Here is a 19,815-nt window from a genome sequence, read left to right on the forward strand (position 1 = left end):
GCTAAAGTGACACCAACAGCTGAAACCAAATTTCTTGTATGATGTGTACATACTTGGCCATTTAAGCTGATTCTGATTCTCATGGAATTCAGATCCTTTATTTAACTATAAGTACGAATGCAGAAATGCAAAAACGGTCAATTAAAATACAAAATCCTGCATGAAAATCTTACACAAAACCACATACCTTCAGTAGTAAAATTTAGTTAAGGTATTAAAGTAAATATAACACTGCTTTCTTACAGCTCTACATGTACAATAATATCATGTTAATGTATCCCACTCCTGGGTACGTACACCTCGCTCTAGGTTTGGGAAGAGCTAGGTATAAATAAGTAGGGCTGGTCTGAATAGTAATTTCTGGGCTCTGGATATTTGGGTCCAACTAATGACGAATATCTGAATATTCGGCTTGTCTTATTTATATATTATTTATATAATATATTATTTATATAACATATAAACAAGACAGGTAGTGCAAAAAAGTGGCATATATTTACAAGAATGGACATTTCAGTAGCCTATCTACATTCTCTTCATGTTATGTGCCAGGAAGATGAGCATATCTACATTTTCAGGCAAGAATAAACTCCTGGATTTGTTCACAATGTAGCCGGCCTTTGAGAAAATGCGCAACGACGGGGTGGAAGTGGCCAGAACACACAGGCAGTATTTGGCTGCTAATGCCAGTTTAGGATCGTGGTCACCAAATTAGTATTTAATGTCTGAGTATTCGAATCTCAAAATTAACATTTGGATGCCATCACAACAACCAAATGTTTGGATATTCGGGTCCAGCCTAAAGTAAATAAGTGCAAATGACATCAACTGTAACTTTAGTTGCTTAAAACCTTAACCCTTGCCACCCGAAAGACGCTCTGGAGCGTTTTCTTGTTGCGCCGCGGTAATCAAAACAAAGCAGGAAAATGAAGCGTCGGCGAGTCTCCCTTTAAACGTGTGCTGAAAGTACAGATTTTGAACTTTCTACCAGTTTTTGAATCATGTTGATCGGCCAAGTAAAACCAGAGATATGATCAATAATAAACGCCACATTTTTTTACCGAACTTCACCGGAGCTATTTCCAGCGTCTTTTATGCGCAGCGAAATTTTGAACTTTGGACTTAGCAGAGAGTCCTCTCTGCTGAAAGGGCCTGGCGAGAAACACAGACCTTTGGAGTTATGCTTGGCATAGGAAGGAAAATGTGGACCAGATTTTCACAAACCTGGCGTTCTCTGGAGTAAAAACGTGAACTGGATTTCCCCAAAGGTGACTGAGAAACTTGGAGCTGAGTGACAGAGACGCTCTGACGGGGAGCGGCCGCACAGACACGCCCACAGCCTCTGTGTTCATAGTAAGAGAGTGGAATATTCTAGAAATACACAGAGGAGAGATGGCCAAAGTGCGGATTTGGAACTTTCTATCATTTTTTCAATTTTTTTTTTAGTCAGGTGATAGTTATAACTCTTTGGGAGAGCAGCACGTCCTTCACTGGCTTTGGCCACAGATCACTCTCTCTACTCGACACCAAAGATGCACAGAAAATGAAGATTTTGTTTCAGATGTAATATATTACTACTACTACTACTACTACTACTACTACTACTACTAATAAAATAATAATAACAATAATTATAATAAAAATAAAATAATAATAATAAAACAACAATAATAATAACATTCATAATAAACATATTCTAGCAATGGAGAACACCAGGACTCTGGATTCTCCCTGTGGTCCTAAAGACTGTTTCTATTGTTTTTGTCATTGTAGAGATTGTGGTGGACAGAAAAAGCTTTTTGGAATGGTACAAATTCATTTATGTAAAATTTTATTGTGACTCCTCATGATTTTGTAAATAGTTGTGCAAAAACGCCTAAAAAAAATCCTCCATTTTAGTGCAAATAGTGGTATATAACTGTGTTAACTGCTAAATTTGTACATTATTTTATGACAAACAATTTATATTTACATTATAAGTTCTGAAAAAGATTCATTACACATGTTTATGGTGTCCACAGCAAAAAAGTCTAACTTTATTCTGCTCGGATTTTGTATTTTTTCTGCTATTTTAGGTCAAGTGTGTCCATCCATTATATCAAAATGCCTAAATAATTATAGAATCACACAGGTGAGGTTGTGCTGAAAAAAAAGATACCAAGCAAAGCAAGATCAACAGCTTTTAAGGTAAAATATAAAGGTAAAATCAGAATTTGTCAAAAACGGACCTAAACCCCCCTAGGGCCCTAAGGGTTAAACATTCACATACTAAATCACTACAACTGGGCCTACAAGAAAAGAAAACTGTCCTTTTTCTGAATTTGTCCTTTGAAAGGCATTTGTTTCAGTTGTCCCTTTCCTCTGTTTTGAGTAAAGCACAAAGTCAGTGAAGTAATGTATAAATGATCTGTTCAGTTATGTCAGAGTTAGTAAGATAATGTCATTCACGTTTGAATTGTCAGGAGGTGTCACGAGTGTACCCTGTAAGTATGCCTGTTCAAGTTGTAACCTGTCTAAGAGACTGGCAAAATCCTACCACCAGGTAGATAGATCATCCGCTATTTAAGTGGCTGTGCAGATTCTGGAGATCACACTAGCAGGTCTCACCATCTACTGGAATCAATGGAAGTTCTTCTCACTCGACAAAAAGACCTGACCTGCATTGGCAAACAGTCTTCTCGTCTTTGTCCTATTTCTTCTCATTTCTATTTCACATTTCTCTCAAGTTTAACATTTGTCTCCTTTTTGTACAACATAACAAATCCTAGCATCAACACTTAAGTACTTACTGCTTACACATACTTAGCACACTGAAAAATATATGGCACTCTTTAGCTAAACCATCAAATTGTTAGATTATGTTAGAATTAATCAATTGTAACCAAACATGCTCGGCATATGTAAGCACAAAATAAAGTAATACTGTTTTCAGCTTACAGTGTTTCACATATCAATATCTCCTTTTATGAAAACTGCTGCATTTATCCAAAAGACAGATAAATTAATCGTGAACACCATAACTACTCAATTAACCACTAAAAATGAGGGATTAATGCACATTTAGAATAATTATTTTACCTGAGTAGTATGGTAAATATAATAATACTGACTGACACTTAATATCCATAAAAAAGTAACAACAAAAAAACGGCATAAATGGTACACAGGTAAACACCTTCACTGCTCACACAAGAAAACAAGCTAATGAATAAATTAGCTTACCGAGATGTGTGACGCATAATTAACCAAGAACGAAACCGGCATTTCTGGCGACTTTGATAGCTTCTACACGAATTTCATCTTGCTGTTTTTTCTTAAAAGTTTTTCTTCTGCAACTGTTTTCGACCAAACTGCTACCTTCTGTAACTTTCACACAACTTCAACTCCCCGAAACAAAACGGCTCTCGCCGCTCACGGGAAACATCTCGAGAATTCACTCACAACTACACTTTAAAGAATGTCAAAATGCAGTTTTTTTTAACACAGTAAAAAATGTCGCTAAATTTAGTAAGGGAAAAATTTATCAACCAAATATTCTTAGGTTATCACTATTTTAGTGTTTAGCAATGAAATTAAGATAACTAAAGGAATTAATTCAGAACTTAATCATCTAATTTGAAAAATAACAGTTAAAAGAAAAGTAAAATAAAAGGCAAATAAAAAAAACAAAAACGTGAAATAACATCACTGGTCTTTTCTCTCAGTGTTTTGAACTGCAATAACAAAAATGTGGGTGCATTATCCATCATGTCATACCTGTGTATACACATGTAAATTCATCATGCCTTTTATATTGTCTTTATCATACCTTTATTAATCTTTATTTTTAAAACTGTATTGTTCTTTTTGTAGCTCTTGTCCTGTTTGTGTCATGCCTCATCAAGTATCCAGTTGATGAAACATGTCAATTTCCCCAGTGAAGGATGAATGAAGTCCATCTTATCTTATCTCAAAGGTCCTGGTTTGGTCCATTTGACTGATAAATTATGATATATGCCATCATTAGATTATAAATACTGAAGCATCCGTGTGTAAGCAACATGTTACTGTTGCAGCTGCTGCAGGATGAGAAAGAAAAAACAAAGTTCTGATGCACAAATCAGTTTTTAGGATTTTTATTGTGAGGTTTTAACACTGACAACAGCATCATGAAAATGTGTAATTCCAGTTTTATTAAATCCATCTTGTTTTGTGAGCTGGAACAGGTCAGAAACAGATTGCAGGGTGTCGTTAAAAGTATGCAACAAAATTCACGCAGAAACTTAAATGACCTTGAACGCTTGTACAAAGTTAGAACTTTGAAGAAGATCCAGTCACGCACCGTCCAAAAAGTTCAAGTCGCTTTTGCCTGGTTGCTTATAAAACCTGCCAACACACACAACAAACAGACTGCTCTCATTGGCCTTCTAAATAACTCAGTGTGATTAATTTCTTTTTTTTAGTATTCCATTCATTTTCTGTTTATTATTGTTTAGATGATGTGGTTACTGCTGGCTGCGCAATGATTTGCCCCTCGGGGATAATAAAGATATTGCTGTTTGGTAATTGTTTTCTCTAATTGCTGATTTCTGATGAGATATTGGATCATTTGGACATTTATTGAAATGAGACCATGTGAGAAATTCAGTTCTCAGCATTTGATGGAGCTGTTAACAACTCATAGGCAACTGAAATGCGACCTCGACTGCACAGTGTTGGTGTCATCTTGAAGAAAATGTTGTATTTTAAAAGCTTGTTATAATGTTCATTATGGAAAAAAATAACCAGAGCTGTCAGATGAATATATTGGAATATGAAGTGCAACATTTCACTCTGAAAGACAGAATAGAAAATAAAATGCAAATACTCAAGTACAGTGCTTGAGTAAATGTACTTAGTTACACACACCCACGCACACAGACACACACACACACACACTTATATGCAGGTACAGAGCAAAACAGATGCATTTAATATGCTTGTCTGAAAGGTCGAGTGTTGAAAGGAAATTGCCTCATCCAACTTATTGGAGAATGTAATGAGATGGAATTGTTTATGCATCTTCTAAACACTTGTCACATCTGATGCTTTTTCCCTGGTTATTCTAACACATAACAGAAAATGAGAAATCACTCCAGGTCCCTTTAATATGCTCCTGGTCACTCCTGCCTTTGATTTTCGGTGTGACAGAGATCTCTTTAAAGCCCGCATACACTCTCGCTGCCTCCAGCCTGGCAGCATAATTGGTCACAGACACATTGCAGGTGTGCTGATAATTCCCATACAGCATGCCCGAGCTAAGCTTCACTCGTTGCTATGCCACCTCATGCGGTAACCAGGGAGCTTGTTAGCAATCTTATCTGTTTTCCAAGGTACAGGAGGTGGACAAAAACAGGAGGAACGTGTTCAATATTACAAATTCCAAAACAATAAGCCTGCAGTATTCAGTCTTAGTGACTCTGCAACGTGTCATAGAGGTGTTGAATCCATTTGATCGTCCAGGTATTTCTGAGATGCTGTTGTTGAAGCATCTGGTATTGTTGTATCAAGCTGCATTATATTGTGCGATAAAATGTCCTTGTCAGAAAAGTAGCAAAATATCACTTTTACAAATGAGCTGTTTTCTTGGAAAGCAGTTTCCTGACTGGTATCTCTTAGAAGCAAGGGCAGAACTGGTGCAAAGCTCGTATTGGTGCACAAATATGCACAAAATGCTGCTTTCTATGGTGTTTTTTATGTTTTTCATTGCAAGCTGCTGCTCACTGTTGTACCAGGATGTGCATCAGGTCCATCAGTGTTGCAGAAAACCAGTTACTGTCTAAAATACTACTCTTGAATTACAAAATTCCTGACACAGTAGTTAGGTTAATTCCTCTGTGTTGCTTCTAGTTTGTGATATGAGCAAACGATTCTCTGCAAGGTGTCTGGTCTGTGCTGGGATTTTAAGTGTTGGTCAGTGGTGGGCGGTTTAGCAAATGAAGCCACTGGAGACCCCCGCTATCATCCTATATTCTCCTTCAGTCGTCTAAAACTTTAACAGGGAAGCTCTGGTGATGTTGCTCATCAGATCTGTTTCGAGGTGTTGCTAGCTCATATGTAAAAACAAAAAAGTTAGAATAAACTTTCCGTGGTTCCAGTGGGGGCTCTGTGAAGTCCGATACGTGCTCGAGTGACATAAATTGAAGCTGAGGGTGCAGAAGTAGAAAAACACAAGCCTAAACGGCCTCCACAGTGTAGCGGTTTCCTCATTTCTGTTTATAGCTAGCAGCTAGAGGCTACATGAACTACTGCAAGGCCTAATTTCTGACAGAGACGTCAGTGGTTAAGTTGCATGTAACAAGCAAGGAGAGGGCATGGCATGAAAAAGAAAAAAAATACCGTATCAGTGGAGTACATGTCTAATGATGGGGGTTGAAGATCAGAAAACATTGATTTTATCGGAGTCACGTGCACTTTGGCAGGCATGAGAAACAACATCATCCTCACAATACGGGTGCAGATAATGAAAAACAACTTTTTCTGTCATGTATGTTGAAGGGCTTGTGAAAAACCTCGTGTTAGATTCCGCTAAGGCTGTCAGTGTGGAGCTTGTAACGTGTCACAGCGGTGATATATCGGCCCCACCGTTACGTGTGAGGCTACTTTGTGTTGTTGTGGCATCAGATTGCATCATACTGTACACTTGTAGCTGCTATTGTGTCCAATTACTACCTTTAATGCGTCGCTTCAACCAGAACACCTGCACCTCCAGTCACTGGGGAATATGAAGTGAGAAAACTGCGTAAAACACACAACAGAGAGCGGAATTATCTACCTGCGGAACTTTCACTGCGATCTCATGTCATACTGTAATTGGTATTACTGGAGCCTGTGTTTCTGAGACGTCTCTAACACAGATATTAGAAAGACAATGCAAATTAGAGCACAGAAAACTAGAAGCAGAGCGACGACTTACATAAAAGTGACACCGAGGATTTGTTCCAGGAGACTTCACCCAATCCAATCAAGTGGGCTTTTCTGGATGAGTTCTCAAGCGATTCTTGCATCTCTCAGAAGAAAGCACTCAAGTTAACCTGTCCTTCAGTAATGAGCAAATGAGCTTTTTTCTTACAAGTACGATATTCTGCAGCTCTCACTGTCCGCCGTGTGCAGTGTACATCCACACCAATATGTAACTTTAGTGCAGAAGATAGTGGCGATGTATTTTCACTCTTGGACAATTTTCTGTAGCTTTCACTCCATTTCTGTCGTCATTACACACCTTTCAGCATCCCTTGTTCTGTCAAATATCATGTCTGTGCCTCCTATCAGCAGCAGAGATGTTTGTGTCTTTTGTTCATTGCGGTAAACAACTACAAATTCAAATTTTTTTAATATCACTTTTTTTTTAGCTTTGAAAAACCGACTGTGCCTTAAATATTGCATGCAAAATAAAACAAAATAAAAACTTACATTCCAAGAGCAGACATGTGGATTTGGGGCAGGCATTTCACAACATATTGTTTGTGAAGGAAACAAAACTCTAACTGGAGGCTTTACTTGGATCTCTCTGTGTCTAAGTGCTGATTACAAAAGCAGCTGAAACCTGAGGTTCACACATTTCTTTTGTAATTCTAGGATCATGTGCAAGATGTAGAAACAACAGCATAAACTCATTTGTCTGAATGATATAATACATCTCTAACGCTAGGCTGCTTTGTAATATACAAGCATGTAAATTGTATCAGATTGCATTTTACTGTATAGTCATTGTAGCTCATTTTATTCTTTCCACTTAGTATGTTAGTCACTAGGTAATCAATAATTAAAATGTAATTGTTTCTTTCTAACACTTTCCATATAATAACAGACTATGAGTAATGATGGAACAATGTTCCTGAAGTAACTGTGTGAGATCCTGTCAACTATTATATTTTCATTAGAAAACTACAAATGTGTATTTGATATGAAATGATAAAAAAGAATGGAAAATAGTGTGGTCTCAGAATTAAACCCAAGTTATGAAGTTAGGAGTTTGTTCTTTTCTTTCACTTTCTAAAAAAAACCAACATGACACTTTCTATTATCAGACGCAGCGTTTTTGTTTTGTTTTGGGTTTGGTTTTTTTTGCATGTTGTTGTGAAACTATAGTTTTTTTAAAAAAATTTATTCACTGTTTTTATCACTACCATCTGTCAAAATGCAACAAGCTCCAAAAATAACACATCACACGTTCAGAACGGTGTTATGCTTTCTCTTAGCAATATTTTACCCTGATCAGTGGCTGACTTTAAATTCTGCACTGACTTGACAGAGCAACAAGCCAGCATTGTTTTTACTCTCGTTTATAACCTCAGATCTAAGCCTGGTGCAATTTAAAGCTTGAACTCGGTGTTCCACAGACTCACTGTGTGAATTATCACAGCTGCTCCCAGGAAACTTGCAAATTGTGTAAAGACAATGAAATGGCATTTTGTCAGAGACGTTCTTTTACAGTCAGTGTTAGTTTGTCCATTCTTTTAACTCGACAATAGTGTTTTTTGTCTTTGGTTTATGGTTTTGCAATAAAAATACATCTGGAGTAGGTAAAAATGTTTAAACAAGTATCAAACTTAATAAAAAGGCAAGTTTCAACAACAGGAACAAGAGCCAAGGCTGCTTTCGGAGGAGGATGGGGTGGGTAGATGGCTAAACAAAGCATCTGGCTTTAACATAGGAGCCCACTGTTTGTTTCTCAATCCAATCCATTGTCTTCCCATGAACCTAACCATGTTTTCTGTGGCTAAACCCAACCATAATCATGGCATTGTCATATCATGAAGGTGTTTTTTTTTTCCACGATTCGTTGTTGATTTGGAAGGTTCAGATAATCGATTTGCCGATACAGCAGTCAAATCTCAAAATGCTTCTCTTGTTTCGTTCTAGAGGGCACAGGCAATGTATTTCATTCTTTTATTAAGAGGACCTTTTAAACTCCTCACACAGAAGACAGTTTGTGAATATTGAGGCATTACAAGGTGTGACCAAGCTCGACTAAATCTTTTGATCTTTTTGGTATTCAGATTATGTTTTATTTTTGGCAGTTTTCTTTGGAGTTTTCCAGGCATATCTAACTGGAACAAAGCCCAAAGTTTGGTCACATCTTGCAGTGGAGCGGAGGCTGTACTTTAAGCTCACACTGAAAGTCTGCGCCTGACCTCATCTCTAAGTCCAATGACACTATGTTGAAAGTATGCATGTATACTCTGAATCTTGAGTCATTACTCAAACTTCATGGCCATACGTGAGGGTTGGAAAATATACTGACTAGTAAATTGAAAGCTTTGCCTTTCACCTCACCTCACCTACCTTTTTTGGTACATCGAAACTAGAACTACCACAGTTTGAGTCTAAAACCAGTGCAAAAATACCTTAAAGTGCAATATCACCAATGGCTGCTAGATGTTAGCACCAGTTTGCTCCAACAGACTCCTATTCCAAAAGTATCACTTACTAAGTCAGCCATTTTTTTTTTCAAAAAGTCATTATGGTCTCAGTTGCTAAATTTGAGCCCTCTAATAATGCTTTGTAAATTATTGCTCTGTTAATAAGATTTGAAGGCTTACAGAGGCTTTGATGTCTACCCGTGGCTGTTGATTGACAGTAGTGACTGACAGAATGCTCGCCTGCTGTTTTCCCCGAGCTCCAGAAATCACCTTGCCCCAGAATACGGTGCATCAGTTTAAAGAATAAACTGGATTTTTCTGTAGATGTGCTATTCGACAGTATTTGTCGCAGAGGTGGAAGAAGTATTTCATTCTTAGGTAAAAGCACCAATATCACAATGTAAAAATACAAGTCCTCCCTGAAAATCCTACTTAGGTAAATGTACATAACTATTAACTACAAAACTTAGCTAAAGTGATCCCCCATGTGACTGATATATTATTGCATATGACATAATTAGATTAATAATACTGAAGCATCAATGTGTAATCAGCCTGTAACTGTTGCAGCAACTGGAGGTGGAGCTACTTTCAATTTACATTCAGCGATCTCAGATGAATCTGGGACTGCATGAGATCATGAATGTAAGACAAAATAAGTTTACAAAAGAACTTCTGATGCACAAATGTAATTCAGTTTTAGACTTTTTCAATCATCTTATATTTCTGGCGAGATATTGGATCCATTTTTTACTGAAATAAAACCACCACTGGCTCTGTGCAGTTATAACTAAAATTTCATGTTAGTTAAAACACAAACTAGAGCTGAATCATTTAATATTACTTTTTTTTTTTTCACTTTACCAGCAGCTTGTACACTGTTTCATTAAAACATTGACTAAGAGAAAACATTTTGAAATTCTTTATCACTCTTTGTGTGGTGGCTCTTTAGTGGTTCAGTTATGAAGGGCATTCTTAAATGTGTGGACATAATAATCTCTTGTTAGTAAGAAAATGAAGTGGCAGCAGCAGGGCTGGAAAAATGACTGTAGCGTATGAAGGCTAAATCATTCCCTTAAACACACTATTTAATTACAGTAATGTGCACAATAAATGACATGCTGTTTCTGGCCACCTACAAGCACCGTTAGAACAAAGAATCCTCGTCAGTCAGCGACTCAATCGACTCAGTCTCTTCACAAAGAAACACTGAACTGAGATTTTGATGAAAAGGCCACAGTCTGGACTCAATGAGACTTTTTTTTTGGCTTACATGCGACAGATATAGCTGTAAAACCATTAAGAAATAATCAGATACAATATTGATTTAGCACAGACTGCAGCAGTGGGTGCAAAAGCCACCGCTGGTCTCATCAAGAACTGTAAATATCATTCTAGTGCCATTTATGTGCAGTCAATCAGCTCAGCAAGGGAGATGCTTACAACAATTCATCATGGGTACCAAAGCAGAGAGTTTCCTCTTTTTGTAAAACCGGCTTTCAGTCCACTGACAATACAACATTCTGCAACTTCTGTGAGAAAATGTTTAAATCCAAATGGAACCAAACAGCTCAAATTGAGAAAATTAGGAGACTTGTTTGGAGTGTGAGTGTTGCTCAGGAAAAGCCCCTTAGTCTGCAACTGGTGTTTGTGGCAAAAAGAGAAATATTTTTGGGCTTGAAGTCTTTGTCATGCAGGTCTGACTCCGTCCAGTTCTGCTCCTGCGGCTTCGCTGTGGGCTACAGGCTCTCTGGCAGCCAAACTAGATCTCCTCTGGCTATGGCCAAAAACTGGGTTCGGCTGATTACACTGTTAGAGTAATGACTGGAAAGACAATGGACTAGATAGGAATTCTTTGTCAGCTAATTCTGTGTGAAAGCATTGTTACATCATTATTTAGAATCAGGAAGACATCTCATCAGCACATCTAATGTATCTTTATTTGAAAGTGAATGCTAGGTTGTTGGTGTTTAAGTCTGGTTTGTACGTATTTATCCATTCATCCACCATTTTTCTTTTACTTTTCTATGGTCAGGTCAGGGCAGCAGCCGGCTAAGCAGGGCTTTCCAAACATCCCTCTCTTCAGCAATGTTTTCCACCTCCTTCAAGTCATTCCCACCCCTGACGGGACACAAAATCCCTCCAGTTAATGTACCAAGGAGTTTTCTCCAAGTTGCCCAGAAAATCTCTAAAGGACGGCAGCCTGGAGGCATCATAATCAGATGCCCGAACCACCTCTGCTGGCTCTTTTCGATTTCAAGGAGTAGAAACTCAACTCTCTCCAGGTGACTGAGCTCATGGCTGAGCCTCGCCACCCAGAGTTCATGTCCATAAGTGAAGGTTGGAACGTAGATCAGCTGGTAAATCTCTTCACCGCTATGGCATTACTGCTGATGTTGCAACAATCCGTCTGTCCATTTCATGCTCAATTATCACTCCTGAATAGCATCCCAAGATACTTAAATTCCTTTGCTTGAGGCAGCAACTCCCAAAAAACCCAGAAGACCAATCCACTGGTTTCTGGTAAAGAACCACAGCCTCAGACTTAAAGACTCTCATTCCGGCCGCTTCACACTCAGCTGCAAACCACCCCAGAAACGCTGGAAGTTATGGCCAGATAAAGCCAACAGAAGCATGTCATCTGCAAAAAGTAGAGAGGCTTTGAGATTCCCAAACCAGACACCTTCCTTGCACCGGCTGCACCTTGAGATCCCGTCCATGAATGCTACAAACAGGATTGAAAGCAAGGGGCAACTCTGGTGGAGTCCAACACCCTCTGGAAACATGGCTGAGTTTGTGCAGAGAATTCAGCCCTCAGTTTGGTTGTGCAAGAACCAACTGGTTCAAAGCAAAGGCACTGGTATCCCACAGTACTGCAGTGCCGCTACATGTGCATATATTCTGCTATTAAAGCAAATATGTAGTGCCTGACTCCTTCATATTCATTTTTTAAATTAATTTTTCAATGAGTATAATGTCTTTTGTGAAACATGTGTCGTGTAGCGGACATACAGAATAATCACAAATATTGCAGTTCTCCTTAAGCTCTTCTCTTTCGCCACTTGTGGATCGTTGTGTTCGTTTCCTAACCTGCTAATACTGCTTGAATCAATCTTTTTTCCCTCAGTGCTACTTTGTTAGTTCCAAACTGCAGACAAAGTCACTGACTTGCTAGTGAACATAAAGGAGCATTTTTCAGCTAAAGCTGGGCTATTCGTCTCAAACCATCAGGGGCCTAATCATAACCTAATGATATTAAAATACTGTCTGTGGAATTTTAGCTTGATATACAGAGTACTTTCAGAAATATATTTTTTAAAATAATTGCCCATCACCCCACTCTCGGTAAATTTGCTTTCTTTCTTTCTTTTTTTTTTGCACAGTTACATCTGAGGCTATGTTTTGATCATAATATCACAGAAACTATTAGAGATAAAATGACTGAAATCACTGTTACTTCCCATTAGGTCATTGATTCAGAATCTCCAATATTGAAAAGACAGATCAAATACTCTCTGATAATGGCTGAGTTAGAAAATGAAGATGCCATTTAAAGTCCTATCTTTGAGCATTTTGAGGGATTTTTTGCTGAACCATATGCAGATGCTTGTCACAATACTACAAAACAAAAAGCAAGGTACACGGTACAAAAGTAACTTTGTTTAAACTTTAAAAACTGTTTAAAGTGGGCATGTTGAACCACAAAAAAAAAAAAAAAAAAAATAGACAGCCTAATCCAAACAGAGTTTTGGAGTTTCAAAACTTTAAGATTTTAGTGCTTAATACGGGAATTTAAAAAATTGTTCTCTCTGAAAATATTTGATATACCAAGCTAAAATTTAACACATATCTTTGTAAATATTTGTATTTTATATTTTAAAAATGTCAGGTAAGTCAGAGAAGGTTGGACAGAAATAGTTTCAAAATGTTTTAAACATTTGTGGACTTTCACAGGTCCATATTTGTTAGCATGTGTTAACTTTTTCGGCATTATTTCAATGTTTTTTTTTAATCTCATTTTGCTTGTTTAAAGCATGAAACAAACACAAATGCCTCGTCCCAGCAATCGGGACAACAGAATAACAACAACAACTACAACGCAACGGGTAGTTTGTGAAGTTTAATGTTAAACTGCATGACTTGTTTTTTTTCCACACATCAGTTACACTGTTAATATTTACATTAAACATAACTAAAAAAAACTAAAACAAAGAAACAAAAACAGATTAGACAGTTTCACATTGTTTCAATATTTCATCCTGGGCAACAACAACAAAAAAAAGGTCATAACCCCAAATATGTTTTTGAGTATTATCCTTCCACAAATGTGCAATAAATGTCAACAGAGATGTGCTGTATATATATGTATATGGTAAAAAAATAAAAACTAAATGTTACAGTCTTACAAAACACCAAACAAACGGTCGAGGGTGGAAACAAACATGGCAAATATTTCAGGGCATGAATACAGTAAAAATAAAAATAACACATGTAAATGCCAATTTTAGCATATTCTTCAGCAAGTTGTAGCACTTACACATAATAATAATGATAATAATAATAACAATAAGAAGAAGAAGAAGGATGAAAAGGAAGGATCTTGTGAATAGTAAATGTGTCACAAAAAGACAAAGATGTGTTTCAGTGTTTTGTTTTTGTTTTTTTTTACACAGCAGGTACAGCAATAACAAACTCCTTCAGTGGTTCAAACCAGAGACCACTATTTAAACTAAATTCTAGCACACATATCGAGCCATTGCAAGACAACAAGGTGAGCACAGGAGAAAGTCTCACAAGTTTTACTCTATCCCATTAACCACCATTAAGAGTAACACTAAATTACCTTCAACACCTCAAGGATTTATTTTTTTTCACATCGAGCACAAACACAAGTATTTTCTTTTCTTTAATTGTCTTTTTTCTTTCTTCCCCAAACGTACATCTGACATGGCAAAAAATGTGAACTTCCAGTTGATGCAAATTTGCTGTGTCTGGAGGGCTTTGTGTGTGGGAGGCAGTATCCAGAAATTGGCTCGTCAAGCGTAGTAGCTTATGTATGGTCTGAAAATCAACAGTCACAGTGTAAAATGGACTCTGAGAATAAGTGGACTAAGCTATCGTATATAACTAAGCACTCTCTAAAAAAATACAGTAGCGAGCTTTTCTCTTCAGTTCTGTTTCTTGGACTGATTCGAAACTCTTTAGGCTATGTTAGTAGAAATCATATTCAAAAAGTATTTAAATATGTTAAACGTGTGGGCTGTCCTTGAAAAAGCCTTTCCCTTTAGCAACTTAACAACTGTTTTTTGTTGTTTGCTTTTTTTTTCCCAGGACAACCCCAAGTATGTGATTGTCTTCACCTTATTACACCTGCATTAAAGAAAAACTCCCGTTTAAGCTGATAACTCTGCGCAAAACACAAAGAACCCACGGAGTAATGAACCTCAACTTTCACATAAAGATATGGAAAATACAGCATATGGTAAAGCGATAATGTAAACTGGGAAAGCGTAGCACATCGCCAATCAACTGCAGTTTATTTCCCATCAAACAAGATAGTTGTAATGTAAACACTGGCATGAAAACAAAAATGGACAAAAAAACTGAAAGAAACTATGTCTTTGGCAACTACTGGTAGATAATAATAATAATAATAACAAAAAACCTGAATGAGTGGATAATAAAACATGGAAAATGAGAGAGAAAGAAGAAAGTAGATACTGTTGGATCTCAAGCCCTTTGTTTTTCTTCTTAGCTAATGAGGATCAAATTCTCCTCTAATAGTCCGAAATAGCCGGTCAAACTTCATAACAGCAAAGCTATTATGGAAGTTAATGAGGGGATTCAGTTGAAAGGCTGCCAATTCACATCCTAACATAACAACCCTGTCATTATCTGTCATTAAAGGGGTAGTCCATGTCATTAAAGATTGATAATTAGTTTCACAAATCAAATGGCATTACTTTTTTTCACCAGAAAACACCTGATCACACATACAGTATAGCATATGACTTTCCAAGAAGCAAGCAATATGATTGACAGACGAAAAAACAGAAAAAAACAACAAAAAAATTAAAAAATAAATAATAGCACGTCGCTAGAAAAGGTCACTACCACTGTGGGAAATGTTAAAAAAGAGAGCGAGCGCACGATAGAGAGAATAGAAATAAAAATAGGAATGAAAAATAACATCTTGAGTGATACAATGGCATACTCTGTACACGATTAGACGGTTGGCGAAAAAGCAAAAATAGCGAGGAAGAGCTCTAAACGGGATGGACGAGTGAGTGGGTGAAGGGTGGAGGAGGATGGTGGCGGCTAACATCACGAGGTGTCGGGTTTCAAACAGCTTCAGTGGAGCAAGCAGCAGCACACTATACACAATGGAGAGGATATGAGGGATGCTTTTATTTTGGCGGGGATTAACCTACAGAATAAACGGAAGCGAGGTGTGGGCAGGGCAGGGCGGATGCACATCTGTTCGACGGAGCTTTTGAAAAGCATTTGTGGCACTATCACCTTTGCCGAGATAAGTGGCGTGTCACACGGATTGCTCCTTGGGGAAGGTGTAGGGGGCTCGCGGGCCGTGGGCGGGGAAGCTCGTGTTGGAGTACATGGGCTCGCCGCCGCCGCCACCTCCGCTGCCGGGTGGGTGCTGGGGGTAGGGGTGCTGGGGCAGGAAGGTGACGGGAGGGTAGGCCTGGGTGGGCTGGGACTCGGGGAAGGGTTCCATGTTGCAGACGCGCTGGTAGCTCATGTATTCGGCCGGGTTCAACAGCTCTTCTGGATGCCTCCCAGAGTCCTGCGTGGAGAAACAAAACACAGCGGGGTCACACAGCTTCCCTCCAATGATTAGTCCAGTACAGCAGAGCGTGTGTTTCTGACAGGTTCATTCATAAACATCCTCCAGAATTTCAACACTCTTTCATGCATATGTTCCGTTTTCGCTAAAAAATCATGACGCCAGAAGGGTCGGATTAGCTAATATCTGTTGGTACAAATTGTGTGAGTTACATATAACCCATTTTTTCATTTTATGCTACTCTAAAGCCAGATGTGGCATTACATAAGCCATATGTGCATAACTAACCCTTTAACTCTTTACACTGAGGGCTTCTATTTTCATGAGCAGGAATGATGCAGATGGTGCAAACGTTTTGCACAAGACGGAAAAAAAAAGGTGTTTGGTTTGGAGCTGGTGGCAGTTATCATGGATTAGATCTTCTCAGTCTGGATTTGAATGCGGATGTTACAACCAACTGTCACTTTCATCAGCTGCTGTTTTGTCTCAGCAGATTAAAATTCTTGCATTTAGTTAGCAGTTATATTTGGTTACACCTACATGACCACAATAACTGTGGATATTTAACCTTCATGTGACCCAAATTTATACAGAAATGATTTTTTTCTGTTGAATAATGTTCCAAGGTGAATAATCATGTTACTTTTTTATGCAAAACGGAAGTCATCTCCATCAATTAAGCTGTTTTTTTTAATCATCACTGTAGACATTAAGAATCTGCCTCAAGGCTTCTGCAGGAGTAAATTTTGCTTCTTTGTGTCAGTTAACCATGCAAAACGTTGAAGTATAGAGTATAGAAGCGGAAATTTAGAATAAAATCAAAGCTTTTAAGGTTAGAAAATGCATATTTTTTCCATAATGATAGAGAATTAGATTGGATTGAACACCAAAGCACATAAATATACCGCTGGGGTCACGAATGGTCCCATCTGGTTACTTACAGAGGCACAGAGATTAAAATTACTTTGATAAAGTTGGTTTGTCTCCAGAACAAATTTAAAAAAGGTTCAAATCTATATATCACAAGCTGGGATATTTCGACTTTGAGTTTCTCGTATTCACCTCAAATTGTGGTAATGCAAACTCCAGAACATGTTTCATTTTACATTCTGGGAAATACACACATCTCTGTCTCCCTGTTAAATCTAAAACAAGCCTGTAGGCATTGTTTTCTCACACTAAAGAAATCTCACTCCAGAGATGACATTTTGCCCTGTTTTCACAAGCTCCTTATGTGCACATGATTTCATAAAGCAATGCCTCCATGTAATTATCATATTTACACTGCTGAATATCAAATATCCAGACAGAATTGTGCGACAGCAGACTTTTTTAAAATAGACTTATTTTTTCCTGCCACTGTCTTTTTTTATGTATATTTTTGTATTTTTTTGCAGCTATTATCCTGCTGTTGCATCATGTCGTTTAAAGGGTCCATTGTCTGGCTGTTTATCTATTTTCAAAATGCAACGCCTCTGGTGCTACTTGAAAGTTTATAATGGTTTTAGGATCTTCGGTGGAGCGGCGTCCTCGGGGTGTCACTCATCATGTCACTGCCTCAACCGGAATCTGCGACTTCTGTGCTCAAGTGAGCAACTTCAGCCTGCAGGAAAAAAGAGGCGCAGAGGTTTGCGTATTTATTTTGCATAATTTGTGCCCTTTTTTTTTAGCCAAAGCACTCATCCTGGATAAATGTCTTGTGCAAATCATCCTCGTACGACTGCACAGATTTAATTCACTAAAGGAAAAAGCAATTAAACACCCACATGCAGGTGACAAGTAGGTTTGATTTAACTCAATGAATTCCCTGCTTCATTGTTATTAATGCCTTTGCTAAATTAAACTATGCACCAGCGTGTGTTTTAGGTAGGTGGAAAGTCAAGTTTCTGGCATCGTAATTATATTTTGCTATTAAATTTGTTGACATTTCCATGCTCAGTGCTCAGTGCTCATTTCAGCAGAGTTTTATTTTTTATATTAAATTCAGGACAGAAACAGAATTAGCTCAGTAAGGTTACTGATCGTGAATATAGTGCCCTCAGCCCCTCACTGCTTTTTGGATTTATTTTTGAAGGAGTTCAGAGAATTTAGATTCCTGCTTTTGAAATCCATTATAACTGAAGGTCCACAAATTAACGTCATTGAAAGAAAATTAACAAGCTGCCCAAAGCGGATTCTGAAGTCAATACTTTTTCAAGGAATTCTTTAAGTGTGTTTCTCAAAAAAAGAAAAGGATTACGATGACTGTGAAATGAAGCGATGAATAGCAGACATGCAAAAATAAGAAAATGAAAATGGATGAGAGTGAAGATGAAACTTACGAATATTCCTCAAGCATCTCTACATCTACGAAAACGACGATCCCAACTCTGAAAACGTTTAGGCGGGGCAACAAAACCACAAAACAGACTTAAACCTGCCTACAGATTGTTGCATTTGTTTAACAAAATGTGAAACTATGGACGTCTGCAGTACACAAAAAGCTGCCAAAGCACAAAATATATATTTTATGGGTAAAACATTGAGGATATGCCAAGGATCTTGTCATAAGCCGGCCACAAGCAAAGTAAAACAAAAGCCTGTTTGTTCATTTGATAAAATCTAAACATCTGTGTTGCTACTTGTTGTAGAAAAGATGAAAAAGAAGTAAAAGAAGAAGCTGTAATTTAAAATCACACGGTGAGGAGGGATGATTGTGAGATAAGCAGAGTTAATCCCAGAAAGACAAAAGCTGGTGTGAAGGTGACCTGCTGTTCTCACAGAAGAAGACATGGAAGTAAACTTCTCCTGACACACATGCAGGAGACACTGACAGAAGCATCCGGAAAGCTTATTTGTTTCAGGTCACTATCAAGAACCACTCGAGAAAACTTTCCACTTTGTCAGGTGATTCATTTCTTTGTTTGCTGAGAGGACCTTGGTGGTTTCGAGTAAAATTAAAACCAACAGTCTGAGGAGCAGGGTTTTTTTTTCTCCTTCCATCTTATAGGTTTGTCTGAGGACATTTGAGATTCAGACCTGAAACTTTGGCAAACTGCTGCAGAAAAAGTCTGATTCTATGTTTGGTAATGTCACTTTCAGGAGAGATACATCTTACCTGCTTTGCCTGCCCAGGTAAACCATGTATGCTGAAACTAATTTTGATTATCTCAAGCAATAATTTGGCTTTTTCTTCTGAATATTAAAAACTAGGGGCAAGTTAACTTACACCATCTCACTGCAAATTATATAATAACAATATAACCAATATAATTGGTCCACAATGCAAAACATGTTAGTTTCACAATAAAAGCTGTAAAATTGTGAGATGTCTATGTTTTTGTTATTTTCTAATGGTCTCTGCCCATAGATTGGGTCAAAATACATCCATGCAAATGCTACCCATAAAGCTCTGATCTTACAACATAAATAGCCTCTAAAAGATACACACACGTCACAATTTTACAGACTTTTTTTGTGCAAATGATATGATTTTCACTGTAGAACAATATTTCTACAACGCAGTTTATTATGTTCTGCTGACTTAGCACATGGAGAACAGGTGAAATAACCAATCAACCTGACTACTTCAAAGGTAAGAAAATCTGCCTGACAAATCCTGTAAAGCTCATTTCTTGTTTATTTATTTAT

General features: G+C 37.7%; 1 protein-coding gene across 2 annotated transcripts in view; it reads right to left on the bottom strand.

Annotated features, from left to right (window-relative positions):
• Window positions 1–13,488: 13,488 nt before the first annotated feature.
• Window positions 13,489–19,815, bottom strand: part of nectin1b (nectin cell adhesion molecule 1b) — a 166,137-nt gene continuing 159,810 nt past the window's right edge. Inside the window, exon 9 of one of the 2 annotated variants that reach the window (XM_051957683.1) lies at window positions 13,489–16,185. In XM_051957683.1, coding sequence (XP_051813643.1) covers window positions 15,925–16,185 — 261 coding nt within the window. In that variant the 3' untranslated portion in view covers window positions 13,489–15,924. The remainder of the gene's footprint in view (window positions 16,186–19,815) is intronic. The other variant, XM_051957684.1, reaches the window with a different exon arrangement.

This window comes from Acanthochromis polyacanthus, chromosome 13 (assembly GCF_021347895.1).
Source record: "Acanthochromis polyacanthus isolate Apoly-LR-REF ecotype Palm Island chromosome 13, KAUST_Apoly_ChrSc, whole genome shotgun sequence".
NCBI lineage: Eukaryota > Metazoa > Chordata > Actinopteri > Pomacentridae > Acanthochromis > Acanthochromis polyacanthus.